At 68.6% G+C, this 12,589-nt stretch overlaps 1 protein-coding gene across 4 annotated transcripts in view; it reads right to left on the bottom strand.

The window, feature by feature from the left end:
* Window positions 1–124: 124 nt before the first annotated feature.
* Tmem63a (transmembrane protein 63A) overlaps window positions 125–12,589 on the bottom strand; it is a 33,483-nt gene continuing 21,018 nt past the window's right edge. For all 4 annotated transcript variants that reach the window (XM_070023227.1, XM_070023228.1, XM_070023229.1 and 1 more), the window contains 9 exons: window positions 11,602–11,708; window positions 10,305–10,391; window positions 8,862–8,924; window positions 7,368–7,530; window positions 5,844–5,949; window positions 4,825–4,992; window positions 3,170–3,285; window positions 1,944–2,006; window positions 125–705 (listed from right to left, as the gene is read on the bottom strand). In XM_070023227.1, coding sequence (XP_069879328.1) covers window positions 526–705; window positions 1,944–2,006; window positions 3,170–3,285; window positions 4,825–4,992; window positions 5,844–5,949; window positions 7,368–7,530; window positions 8,862–8,924; window positions 10,305–10,391; window positions 11,602–11,708 — 1,053 coding nt within the window. In that variant the 3' untranslated portion in view covers window positions 125–525. The remainder of the gene's footprint in view (window positions 706–1,943; window positions 2,007–3,169; window positions 3,286–4,824; window positions 4,993–5,843; window positions 5,950–7,367; window positions 7,531–8,861; window positions 8,925–10,304; window positions 10,392–11,601; window positions 11,709–12,589) is intronic.

Genomic DNA, 12,589 nt, shown 5'->3' with positions numbered 1-12,589 from the left:
AGGAGGAGCCCAGGGGTGGGCCGGGCCGGGCCTCCCTCCTGGGTGCAGCCTACTGGAGGGAGCTGCAGGGCACGGGATTGGGGCTGGGGTGGAACGGAGGCGGGAGGCTGCACACTAAGCCGGCTCAACGGACGCTTTATTATCCCTGCCCGCCCCGGTCCGGCCGCGGCACGGGGGTGCGCACCGCCCCGCTGGGCCCGCGGGCCAGGCCTGCCCAGGCTGCGGCCCTGAGCGCGCAGCATGCCGCACCTGTGCGTGAGCCCGTGCGGCCGCCCACTGTGCAGCGCCTCGTGCACACCTGCGGGGAGGAGGAGGTGCGTCCTGGCGGGGTGACAGCCCCGCCACACACCCATCGTCCACAGTCCTTCCCAGGTCCCAGAGAGCCCCACGGCGGGGGGTGGGGGGGCACCGCCCCTCCCCCGACAAAACAGGCTTAGCTGCGGCCCCGCCCCCACCCCGGCCGCGGCACGCGGCACGCAGACAGGCCCGGCCCGGCCGCAGCTTCCTCGAGCGAGCGCCCCGGCCTCAGGCCTCCTGCTGGGCACGGGCTGAGCACTGCCCAGGGAGCGGCCCTCCGGCGCTGTGGACGGCACCATGCCCGGGCGGCACCCCGTCATCGCAGACGGCGCCGTAGGTCTGCGGCTGATGCAGGGACAGCGCTGTCTTCTCCGAGGCCAAACTGTTCAGGATGCGGGGCAGGTAGGGCTGCAGCACACGCCAGAGTTAGTGCGGGGAACAGCACCCAGCCCAGCCCGCTCACCGCCTTCCCGCCAATCGGAGAACAGACCCCACCATCCCATCACACACAGGGACAGGGACAGGGCCATCCTGTCACACACAGGGACAGGACAGGGCCATGGGGACAGGGACAGGGCCATCCTGTCACACACAGGGACAGGACAGGGCCATCCTGTCACACACAGGGACAGGGACAGGGCCATCCTGTCACACACAGGGACAGGACAGGGCCATCCCGTCACACACAGGGACAGGACAGGGCCATGGGGACAGGGACAGGGCCATCCTGTCACACACAGGGACAGGACAGGGCCATCCTGTCACACACAGGGACAGGACAGGGCCATCCTGTCACACACAGGGACAGAGGACAGGGCCATCCTGTCACACACAGGGACAGGACAGGGCCATCCTGTCACACACAGGGACAGAGGACAGGGCCATGGGGACAGGGACAGGGCCATCCTGTCACACACAGGGACAGAGGACAGGGCCATCCTGTCACACACAGGGACAGGACAGGCACAGGACCATGGGGACGGGGCCAGCGTCATCCTGTCACCACAGGGACAGCCCACCCCGAGGGAAGGAACACTGTCAGCAGGATCCCCAGAGGATCCGTCTATGGAGGAGGCGACGGGACCTGCAGGGCGGCCCGGGCCCGGCTGCCACCTGGGCACGAGCCACGCACACCCCCTCTGCAGACACGCCCAGCGGGTGTGGGCACAGTGCCCTCCCACATCCGGGCTTCGCAGGAACCTGGGACAGCCCGCTGCCCTGCGGCTGGCTGCTCCCCCGCGCTCATCTGGGTGTCAGTGCTGAGGGTCTGGTGGAGGCGGCGGCTGGCTGACGGGACAGCCCTGCCAGCCTGGCGTGTGGACCCCCAGGGCAGGGGGCTGGGAAAGCCAAGCACAGGGCCTGCCTCCCTCAGAAGCTGGGGATGAACCCCACCTGGCCGTGGGGCCGCCGCAGTGCCTGTGGCCCACGGAAGCCCCCACCCCACCAGAAGCTAGAAAGCCAGAGAGGGCGCTCTGTGCCTGCTGTGGCTCCAGGCACCTGCGTAGATGAGGAAGACGGCTGTCCTGACCTACAAACTCCTGCAAGCACCAGCCGGTCCAAGCACCCTGGCCAGGCCGAGCGGACGCGGACGGGCCCCACAACCAGGCCCGGGGCGGCACGCAGGCCCAGGGGCACAGGCAGCTCACCGTGAACGGGGGCGGTTCCCGGCCTTCCACCTCGCTTCCTCTCTCACTGACGGATTCCTCTGTCTGCAGATGAGAGGAGACACAATGACAGACAGATTGAGCTCACCCCAAAACCAACAGACCAAACTGATCTCCCTGAGCTCACCCCAAAACCAACAGACCAAACTGATCTCCCTGGGCTCACCCCAAAACCAACAGACCAAACTGATCTGAGCTCACCCTAAAACCAACAGACCAAACTGATCTCCCCAAGCTCACCCCAAAACCAACAGACCCAACATCTCCCCAAGCTCACCCCAAAACCAACAGACCCAACATCTCCCTGAGCTCACCCCAAAACTGACAGACCAAACTGATCTCCCTGAGCTCACCCCAAAACCAACAGACCTAACTGATCTCCCCAAGCTCACCCCAAAACCAACAGACCAAATGATCTCCCCACGCTCACCCCAAAACCAACAGACCCAACATCTCCCTGAGCTCACCCCAAAACCAACAAACCAAACTGATCTCCCTGAGCTCACCCCAAAACCGACAGACCCAACATCTCCCTGAGCTCACCCCAAAACCAACAGACCAAATGATCTCCCCAAGCTCACCCCAAAATGAACAGACCAAACTGATCTGAGCTCACCCTAAAACCAACAGACCAAACTGATCTCCCCGAGCTCACCCCAAAATGAACAGACCAAACTGATCTCCCCACGCTCACCCCAAAACCAACAGACCCAACATCTCCCTGAGCTCATCCACCCAAATCAGACTGTTAACAGCAGCACAGTGAAAGTGGTTGATCCACCCACTCCCATGTGGCCCAAGAGGGAAGGGGGGGAGGGCGGGACAGGGAGCAAGGGACATGCAGTCACCCCAGCCCCCGCCCTTCCCCATAAACCAACTCAGGCAGTGGGGAGAGGTGGTGGGGGCGTGTCTGCCTCGGGCCCTTGCCTGTGGGGGGATTTGTCTGCCCCAGGGCCCTGGCTGGCTGGTGTAGGGGGCTTGTCTGCCCCGGTGCGCTGGCCTGTGTGTGGGGGGGTATCTTCCCAGGGCCCTGGCCTGTGGGGGCTTGTCTGCCTCGGGCCCTGGCCTGTGGGGGCTTGTCTGCCCCGGGCCCTGGCCTGTAGGGGGCTTGTCTGCCTCGGGCCCTGGCCTGTGGGGGCTTGTCTGCCTCGGGCCCTGGCCTGTAGGGGGCTTGTCTGCCTCGGGCCCTGGCCTGTGTGGGGCTGTACCTTGTAGGTCCCAGCACTGAGGTGCCTGAAGCACCCGAAGCAGGTGTAGACGGTGCAGGCCAGGATGGTGAGCAGCACCACCAGGAAGGTGAACAGCGTGGCGGGGGCCTTCAGACCTGGGGGCAGACGCAGCCGCGGGGCGGGTTGCTGCTCACTCGCGGCTGAGCAAGCGGCGGTGCGGGGCACAGAGCAGGGCCGGGCTCTGCTTCTCCCCAGCCCCAGACCAGAACGGGGTCCGCTCTGCCCAAGCCAACCTGTCAGTGGGGTGCAGCCAGGGCACACGGGGCCCAGGAACAGCCACCTCGTTCCTGGCTGGGTTTCAGGCCCAGGCCCGCTGTCCCAAGCTGCGTCCCCTGCCCTTCCCTCCTCCCAACGGCAGACTCCTCTCCCCATCCCACCTCTGCCACGTGAGGACAACCCCCAGAAAACCACATCCACTTCCTGGTCGGGGTGAGGGGGGCAGCGCCAGGGGGGCAGGGTGAGGGGGGGCAGAGCCAGGGGCGCGGGGTGAGGGGGGGCAGCGCCAGGGGTGAGGGGTGAGGGGGGGCAGCGCCAGGGGTGAGGGGTGAGGGGGGGCAGAGCCAGGGGCGCGGGGTGAGGGGGGGCAGCGCCAGGGGTGAGGGGTGAGGGGGGGCAGCGCCAGGGGTGAGGGGTGAGGGGGGGCAGAGCCAGGGGCGCGGGGTGAGGGGGGGCAGCGCCAGGGGTGAGGGGTGAGGGGGGCAGAGCCAGGGGTGAGGGGTGAGGGGGGCAGCGCCAGGGGTGAGGGGTGAGGGGGGGCAGCGCCAGGGGTGAGGGGTGAGGGGGGGCAGCGCCAGGGGTGAGGGGTGAGGGGGGCAGCGCCAGGGGCGCGGGGTGAGGGGGGGCAGAGCCAGGGGTGAGGGGTGAGGGGGGCAGAGCCAGGGGTGTGGGGTGAGGGGGGCAGCGCCAGGGGTGTGGGGTGAGGGGGGCAGAGCCAGGGGTGAGGGGTGAGGGGGGGCAGCACCAGGGGCGCGGGGTGAGGGGGGGCAGCGCCAGGGGTGAGGGGGGCAGCGCCAGGGGTGAGGGGGGGCAGCGCCAGGGGTGAGGGGGGCAGCGCCAGGGGTGAGGGGGGGCAGCGCCAGGGGTGAGGGGTGAGGGGGGCAGAGCCAGGGGTGAGGGGTGAGGGGGGCAGCGCCAGGGGTGAGGGGTGAGGGGGGCAGCGCCAGGGGTGAGGGGGGGCAGCGCCAGGGGTGAGGGGGGCAGCACCAGGGGTGAGGGGTGAGGGGGGGCAGCGCCAGGGGTGAGGGGTGAGGGGGGGCAGCGCCAGGGGTGAGGGGTGAGGGGGGGGCAGCGCCAGGGGTGAGGGGTGAGGGGGGGCAGCGCCAGGGGTGAGGGGGGCAGCGCCAGGGGTGTGGGGTGAGGGGGGCAGAGCCAGGGGCGCAGGGTGAGGGGGGGCAGCGCCAGGGGTGAGGGGTGAGGGGGGCAGAGCCAGGGGCGCGGGGTGAGGGGGGCAGAGCCAGGGGCGCGGGGTGAGGGGGGGCAGAGCCAGGGGCGCAGGGTGAGGGGGACAGCGCCAGGGGCCTCTGGCACGGCCACCCCCAGTGGGGCTAAGGCAGGGCTCCACGTCTGGCCCGGAAGGGGTTGTGTGTCTGTCTGTCTGGACAGGAACGGGAGCGTGAGGCCCAGGGCTCGCTCACCCAGACGCAGGAAGGAGAAGAAGAAGAGCCAGAAGAGGCAGAGGATGGGGGCGGCCAGGGCCTGGTTCACGGCGGCCACGTGGATCCCCTTCTCCAGCTTGGCGGGGAGGTAGGCGAAGTAGAGGTTGTGGCGGTCCACCATGTGCTTCAGCAGCATGTAGATGAGGCCTGCGGGGCGGGCTGTGAGCGGGACGGGCCAGGGGAGCCCAGGACCTCGGGAGCTGGGGTGGGTGAGCTGGGGTGGGTGAGCTGGGGTGGGTGAGCTGGGGTGGGTGAGCTGGGGTGGGTGAGCTGGGGTGGGTGAGCTGGGGTGGGGTGAGCTGGGGTGGGGTGAGCTGGGGTGGGTGAGCTGGGGTGGGTGAGCTGGGGTGGGTGAGCTGGGGTGGGTGAGCTGGGGTGGGTGAGCTGGGGTGGGTGAGCTGGGGTGGGTGAGCTGCGGCGTGGACCCAAGTAGGGTGAGCCGCGCCTCTGCCCCCCACCCCCTCCCGGACGCCCGTGTCTGACGCGTCTCCCCGGAGCTCGAGGCCTGGGCTCATCTTGGGAAAGACGCTCATCCTGAGTCTTTCCGCTCCCCCCCCCCCCCCCCCCCGCCGCCGGGGACCCAGCCAGGGCGCCCGGCCGAAGGCCGCCGCCTCTCTGTTACTTGGGATTGGGGTGGGGCTGGGACCAGACGCGGGCCCTCACACAGGCCGGGGGCGCTCCGCACCCCAGCCGGCCCCTGCGTGCCCAGCGAGCGAGCCCACCCACCCCTCCCACGCCCCCCACGAGCCCCCACATCCCTGGGACGCACACAGAGGCTGTCAAACCCCGCGCTGGCCCGGCCGCGCACCGCCCACTCCGTGGAAGGCTCGCTGGCCCGGCCCCCTCCGCTGGAGACCTGAGGGCGGGAGGACCGGCAGGGAGGCCACCGGCCCACGGCGCGCCCGGCTCAACCTGCGTGCCCAGCGGCCCGTGCGGCCGGCGCCGCGTGCTCCTGCTCCTGCTCCTCCCGCGCGCGCCGGCCCCTCCCCACGGCTCACCGAAGGGCGCGATGATGGGGCAGGTGATGCTGTAGGCCATGATGACACTGACGACGCACAGCATCCACGCGTACATGGCGCCGAACTCGAACTCGAAGGCCTGGTTCTGGGGGGGTGAGGAACTCACGGTCAGGTTCTCCCCTGACCCCCCCATGTGCCATGGGGGGGGTGAGGAGGCAGACTGGGACCCCGCTCCCCAGCAATCCCCCCAGTTCTGCCCCTGGTCCCGCCCGCCCCTCCCCGGCCAGTTCCCACTCTCTGAGATGCGACCAGACCCGGCCTCCACGACCCAGGCCACCTCTGCGGATAGACCCCGGGGGCCACCACGGGCTGGCCTCTGCGGATAGACCCCGGGGGCTGGGCCGGCCTCCACGACCCAGGCCCGCCTCTGCGGATAGACCCCGGGGGCCGCCACGGGCTGGCCTCTGCGGATAGACCCCGGGGGCCGGCTAGGCTGCGGCGGGCCCGCCCGTCACCTGGACACTGCCTGGTCCAGGGGTGCGGGATGAGCACGGGCCAGGGCATCTGAGCTCCCGGGCAGCACGGTCGCAGGCTGGCCCACAGGAGGCAGCGGGCGCAGCCAGGCCTGGACCTCGCTTGAGCCACGCGTGAGCTCGGGAGGCGCACGGTTTTGTTGTGTGTATGTGTGTATTTGGAGCCTCAACCTGTGAGCACCGTGGACGGGCGGGAGGGCCGGCCGGGGTTCCCCACACAGCCAGCCCTGCACCGGGCTGCAGGGGCTCCTGGCACAGGGCCTGGCGTTACCAGGAGGCTGGGCAGTGCCGGGCTGGGGGGGGGGGTGTCCTGGGGTGTGTCCTGGGGTATGTCCTGGTGTGTGTCCTGGGGTGGTGTCCTGGGGTGTGTCCTGGGGTGTGTCCTGGGGGGTGTCCTGGGGTGTGTCCTGGTGTGTGTCCTGGGGTGGTGTCCTGGGGTGTGTCCTGGGGGGTGTCCTGGGGGGTGGTGTCCTGGGGTGTGTCCTGGGGGGTGTCCTGGGGTGTGTCCTGGGGTGTGTCCTGGGGGGTGGTGTCCTGGGGTGTGTCCTGGGGGGGTGTCCTGGGGTGGTGTCCTGGGGGGTGTCCTGGGGGGTGTCCTGGGGGTGGTGTCCTGGGGGGTGGTGTCCTGGGGGGTGTCCTGGGGGGTGTCCTGGGGTGTGTCCTGGGGTGTGTCCTGAGGGGTGTGTCCTGGGGTGTGTCCTGGGGTGTGTCCTGGGGTGGTGTCCTGGGGTGTGTCCTGGGGTGTGTCCTGGGGGGTGGTGTCCTGGGGTGTGTCCTGGGGTGGTGTCCTGGGGGTGTCCTGGGGGGTGTCCTGGGGTGTGTCCTGGGGGTGTGTCCTGGGGGGTGTCCTGGGGTGTGTCCTGGGGGGTGTCCTGGGGGGTGTGTCCTGGGGGGTGGTGTCCTGGGGGGTGTCCTGGGGGGTGGTGTCCTGGGGGGTGGTGTCCTGGGGGGTGTCCTGGGGGGTGGTGTCCTGGAGCTGTTGTCCTGGTTGGAGCTGGTGCCCTGGAAGGTGCCCTCGGGCAGCCCGCACCTGCTTGACGTTCCTGCGGTCGGCGGCCGTCTTGGCCATGAGCATGCGCACCGTGTAGAGGACGAGGCCCGGCAGGCGCAGCAGCTCCATGCCGTTGCCGATGAAGGCCGAGGCGATGACGTAGTTCACGAAGAAGGCGCCCTGGTCCGGCAGGAAGACGCACCTGGAGGGGCGGGCCGTGAGCCAGAGCCGTGGGGCCCCACCCGGGGGTGGACGGTGCTCCCCACCGAGGCCCGTCCTCACCCCCATCCACGCAAGGAGTGGACGGAGCTCCCCACCAAGGCCTAGAGCTCCCCACCAAGGCCCAGTGCTCCCCACCGAGGCCTAGAGCTCCCCACCAAGGCCCAGTGCTCCCCACCGAGGCCTAGAGCTCCCCACCGAGGCCCGTCCTCACCCCCATCCACACAAGGAGTGGACGGAGCTCCCCACCAAGGCCCGTCCTCACCCCCATCCACGCAAGGAGTGGACAGAGCTCCCCACCGAGGCCCAGAGCTCCCCACCGAGGCCCGTCCTCACCCCCATCCACGCAAGGAGTGGACAGAGCTCCCCACCAAGGCCCAGAGCTCCCCACCGAGGCCCGTCCTCACCCCCATCCACGCAAGGAGTGGACGGAGCTCCCCACCAAGGCCCAGAGCTCCCCACCGAGGCCCGTCCTCACCCCCATCCACGCAAGGAGTGGACGGAGCTCCCCACCAAGGCCCAGTGCTCCCCACCGAGGCCCAGTGCTCCCCACCGAGGCCCAGTGCTCCCCACCGAGGCCTGTCCTCACCCACCCCCGTCCACGCAAGGAGTGGGTGGTGCTCCCCACCGAGGCCGGCCCCTCCTCACCTGTCCGCGTGTCCCCAGCTCTGCCTGATCGAGTGAAAACAGAACCCCTCGGCAGCCCCCACGTGCAGCAGGGAGACGCCGGTCCTGAAGCCCAGCCCTGCCCGGCCCATCCCTCCACAGTCCAGCCCAGCCCAGCCCAGCCCAGCCCCAGCCCAGCCCAGCCCAGCCCAGCCCTCCACAGCCCAGCCCAGCCCCAGCCCAGCCCAGCCCAGCCCAGCCCAGCCCAGCCCAGCCCTCCACAGCCCAGCCCAGCCCAGCCCAGCCCAGCCAGGCCCAGCCCTCCACAGCCCAGCCCAGCCCAGCCCAGCCCCAGCCCAGCCCAGCCCAGCCCAGCCCCAGCCCAGCCCAGCCCAGCCCAGCCCTCCACAGCCCAGCCCAGCCCAGCCCAGCCCAGCCCAGCCCAGCCCTCCACAGCCCAGCCCAGCCCAGCCCAGCCCTCCACAGCCCAGCCCAGCCCAGCCCAGCCCTCCACAGCCCAGCCCAGCCCAGCCCAGCCCCAGCCCAGCCCCAGCCCAGCCCAGCCCAGCCCTCCACAGCCCAGCCCAGCCCAGCCCAGCCCAGCCCTCCACAGCCCTGCACTGCACAGCCCAGCCCCAGCCCAGCACACCACACGCGCACACACGCACGCATGCACGCACTCACGCGCGACGCTGGGCCGACACTTACTCCAGCCGGATGGACGCTTCTGAGGAACTTTTGTCAAATAGCCACCGGAAGAAGAAATCCAGACTGGAAAAGGAGAGAATTCCCTGTGAGAGCCGTCTCCTCCTCCCTCCCCTCCTCCCTCCCCTCCTCCCTCCCCCTTCCCTCCCCTCCCCCCTCCCCCTTCCCTCCCCTCCTTCCCTCCCCCTCCCTCCCCTTCCCTCCCCTCCCCCTTCCCCCTACCCCCCCTCCTCCCCATCCCCCTTCCCTCCCCTCCCCCCTCCCCTTCCCTCCTTCCCTCCCCTCCTCCCTCCCCCTTCTGTCTCCTCCTCCCCCTTCCCTCCCCTCCTCCCCATCCCTCTTCCCTCCCCCATCCCTCTTCCCCCATTCCTCTTCCCTCCCCCCCTCCCCTTTCCTCCCCCCTCCCCCTTCCCTCCCCTCCCCCTCCCCCTTCCCTCCTTCCTCCCTCCCCCTTCCCTCCTTCCTTCCTCCCTCCCCCTCCCCTCCCCTCCCTCCCCCTTCCCTCCCCTCCTCCCCATCCCCCTTCCCTCCCCTCCTCCCTCTCCCTTCCTTCCCCTCCTCCCCCTTCCCTCCCCTCCTCCCCATCCCCCTTCCCTCCCCTCCTCCCTCCCCCTTCCTTCCCCTCCTCCCCCTTCCCTCCCCTCCTCCCTCCCCCTTCCCTCCCCTCCTCCCCATCCCCCTTCCCTCCCCTCTTCCCTCCCCCTTCCCTCTCCTCCTCCCCCTTCCCTCCCCTCCTCCCCATCCCCCTTCCCTCCCCTCCTCCCTCCCCCTTTCCTCCCCTCCTCCCCATCCCCCTTCCCTCCCCTCTTCCCTCCCCCTTCCCTCCCCTCCTCCCCATCCCCCTTCCCTCCCCTCCTCCCTCCCCCTTCCCTCCCCTCCTCCCTCCCCCTCCCCCACCTCCCCCAGGCTGGGCCAGCGTTCTAGCTTCCATCCCGGCCCCCAGCCCTCCCTGGGACGGCCCCACTCCACTCCACTCCAGAGCCTGAGGCTGGCCCTGGCTCAACGGGAGCGGCTGAGCGCTGGCCTGGCACGCAGCGGCAGGCGCTGAACCACCTGTGCCATGTCCCCTCCCTGGGCTCTAGTGTGAGAGGCTGTACAAGGCCTTGGGTGTTGCCAGTGGCCTCCAGGAGGCTGATCCTCTACCTGCCTCACGGCTGGAACCACAGGCGTGCACCCCACACCAGACCCGCTGGTTGGGATGGTGTCTCAAAAATCTCTCTGCCTGGCTGCTCTTGAACTGTGATCCTCCCGATTCCTGCCTCTGAGTGGCTGCGGTTACAGGTGTGAGCCACACACTGCTTCCGTCTTTTTTCTCTCTTTTTGAGGAAGATCCCATTTCCATAATGTGCAGGCTGAGTGGTACAAAGGGTGAGAATGGGGCCCCTTCTGTTCTGCTGGGGACAGCTGCGCGCGCTCTTCATGGCCTGTGGGCGGGGCTGGCAATACCTGGTGAGGCCCAGAGAGGGCAGGATCAGCACCATGAAGATCAGGAATATGTAGACCTTTGTCATCATGATCCGGTTTTCTCCTGACCTGCAGGAGTCAGAGGTGAGCACTTGGGTCTGTGAGTGCACCCGGTACCCCCAGAGCCTGTGTGTGCTCCCAGCGTCCCATCCACTGGGGGCCTGCTGTGCCCAGTGGACCCACTGTGTGCCCTGTGTGCCCGCTGTGTGCCCTGTGTGCCCGCTGTGTGCCCTGTGTGCCTGCTGTGTGCCCTGTGTGCCTGCTGTGTGCCCACTGTGTGCCCCAGGGGCCTGCTGTGTGCCTGCTGTGTGCCTGCTGTGTGCCTGTGTGCCCTGTGTGCCTGCTGTGTGCCCTGTGTGCCTGCTGTGTGCCCTGTGTGCCTGCTGTGTGCCTGTGTGCCCTGTGTGCCTGCTGTGTGCCCGCTGTGTGCCCTGTGTGCCCTCTGTGTGCCCTGTGTGCCTGCTGTGTGCCCGCTGTGTGCCCGCTGTGTGCCTGCTGTGTGCCCTGTGTGCCTGCTGTGTGCCCTGTGTGCCCGCTGTGTGCCCTGTGTGCCTGCTGTGCCCGCTGTGTGCCTGCTGTGTGCCCTGTGTGCCCGCTGTGTGCCTGCTGTGTGCCCTGTGTGCCTGCTGTGTGCCCTGTGTGCCTGCTGTGTGCCCACTGTGTGCCCCAGGGGCCTGCTGTGTGCCCTGTGTGCCTGCTGTGTGCCTGCTGTGTGCCTGCTGTGTGCCCTGTGTGCCTGCTGTGTGCCCGCTGTGTGCCCTGTGTGCCTCTGTGTGCCCTGTGTGCCTGCTGTGTGCCCGCTGTGTGCCTGCTGTGTGCCCTGTGTGCCTGCTGTGTGCCCTGTGTGCCTGCTGTGTGCCCTGTGTGCCCGCTGTGTGCCTGCTGTGTGCCCGCTGTGTGCCCGCTGTGTGCCTGCTGTGTGCCCGCTGTGTGCCTGCTGTGTGCCTGCTGTGTGCCCCGTGTGCCTGCTGTGTGCCTGCTGTGTGCCCTGTGTGCCTGCTGTGTGCCCTGTGTGCCTGCTGTGTGCCCCGTGTGCCTGCTCTGTGCCCTGTGTGCCCACTGTATGCCCCGTGGGCCTGCTCTGTGCCCTGTGGGTCCGCTGTGCCCACTCTGCCCCATGTGCCTGCTCTGTGTCCTGTGGGTCCGCTGTGCCCGCTCTGCCCCGTGTGCCTGCTCTGTGCCCTGTGTGCCCGCTGCGTGCCCCGTGTGTCCACCCTGTGCCCCGTGGGCCCGCTGTGTGCCCCCTGCCCTGGCTTGGGCCTGGCCGGGCGGCACTCACTTGGTCCAGTGGCACTCCAGCAGCGTGGAGTAATAGACAATGGATGGGAGCAAGGCAGAGAAGGACCAGAGGAGGAGGGTTGGGAAGAACTGGCTGATGACTGGGTTCTGAAAGACAAGATCCACGCCGAGGAGTCAGAGGCCCCGGGGGGTCTACTGGCTGGCAGCTCCATGGACCCCCCACTGTGGGGGCCAGGCGGCGGCCCCAGGGCTGGGAAATAACCCCGTTCTCAGCTGATCGGATTCTGTAGCTATAGAGCTGCACACGCCGAGACCCCACTTATACAGACCCGATGATCTGGCCTCAGCACTGCACGTGGAAAACCACGACTTCCCACCAGGAGTGGAGGGGGGGCCACGCATTGCTGCAGGAGTGGGGGGCCACGCATTGCTGCAGGAGGGGGGCCACGCATTGCTGCTGCCACGCTGGCCACCCACACACGCACTGGCCCGCACGGCTCGCCAGACGCTGGGCTCTGTCCCACTGCGTGCCAACATGCGTGCACGCCGGCCCTGTGCGTGCCGACACTGCCTGCCAACCGTGCCGATGCCAACCCCCATGCCACCTCTGCGTGCACCAACTCTGAGCACGCCGGCTGGCTGTTAGCCAGGGGTGGACCGGAATGTAAGGACAGAACAAATTCTCTGACAAATGAAGGCCAGCGGGGCCGCTGGGCAGGGCCCCCAGGTCCCCAGGACACAACCCACCCATCAATCAGAGACAGGCTAAGTGGAAAGATTTCTAACGGCCAGCTTCTAAAGCTGCTTTTGAATTACATGAAAGCAAATTAACCGTAGAAGACCCAGGAGAATGAATCTAAGAAAGTTTGGGATGGCTTTGTGAGTATCTTTAAGTTGCTACTGTGTGCGCGTGTGTGTGTGCACACCAGTACCTGGGCTTGAACTCTGGGCCTCTTGTTCTCACTCAGCTTTTTGCTCAAGGCTGGTTCTCTCTCACGTGGGCCATACCCCAGTTCTGGCCTTTTGAG

Source organism: Dipodomys merriami, unplaced genomic scaffold (assembly GCF_024711535.1).
Source record: "Dipodomys merriami isolate MVZ:Mamm:240054 unplaced genomic scaffold, mDipMer1.0.p SCAF_158, whole genome shotgun sequence".
NCBI lineage: Eukaryota > Metazoa > Chordata > Mammalia > Rodentia > Heteromyidae > Dipodomys > Dipodomys merriami.
The sequence above is the reverse complement of the archived record's forward strand: the minus strand, read 5'-3'. Positions and strand labels throughout refer to the sequence as shown.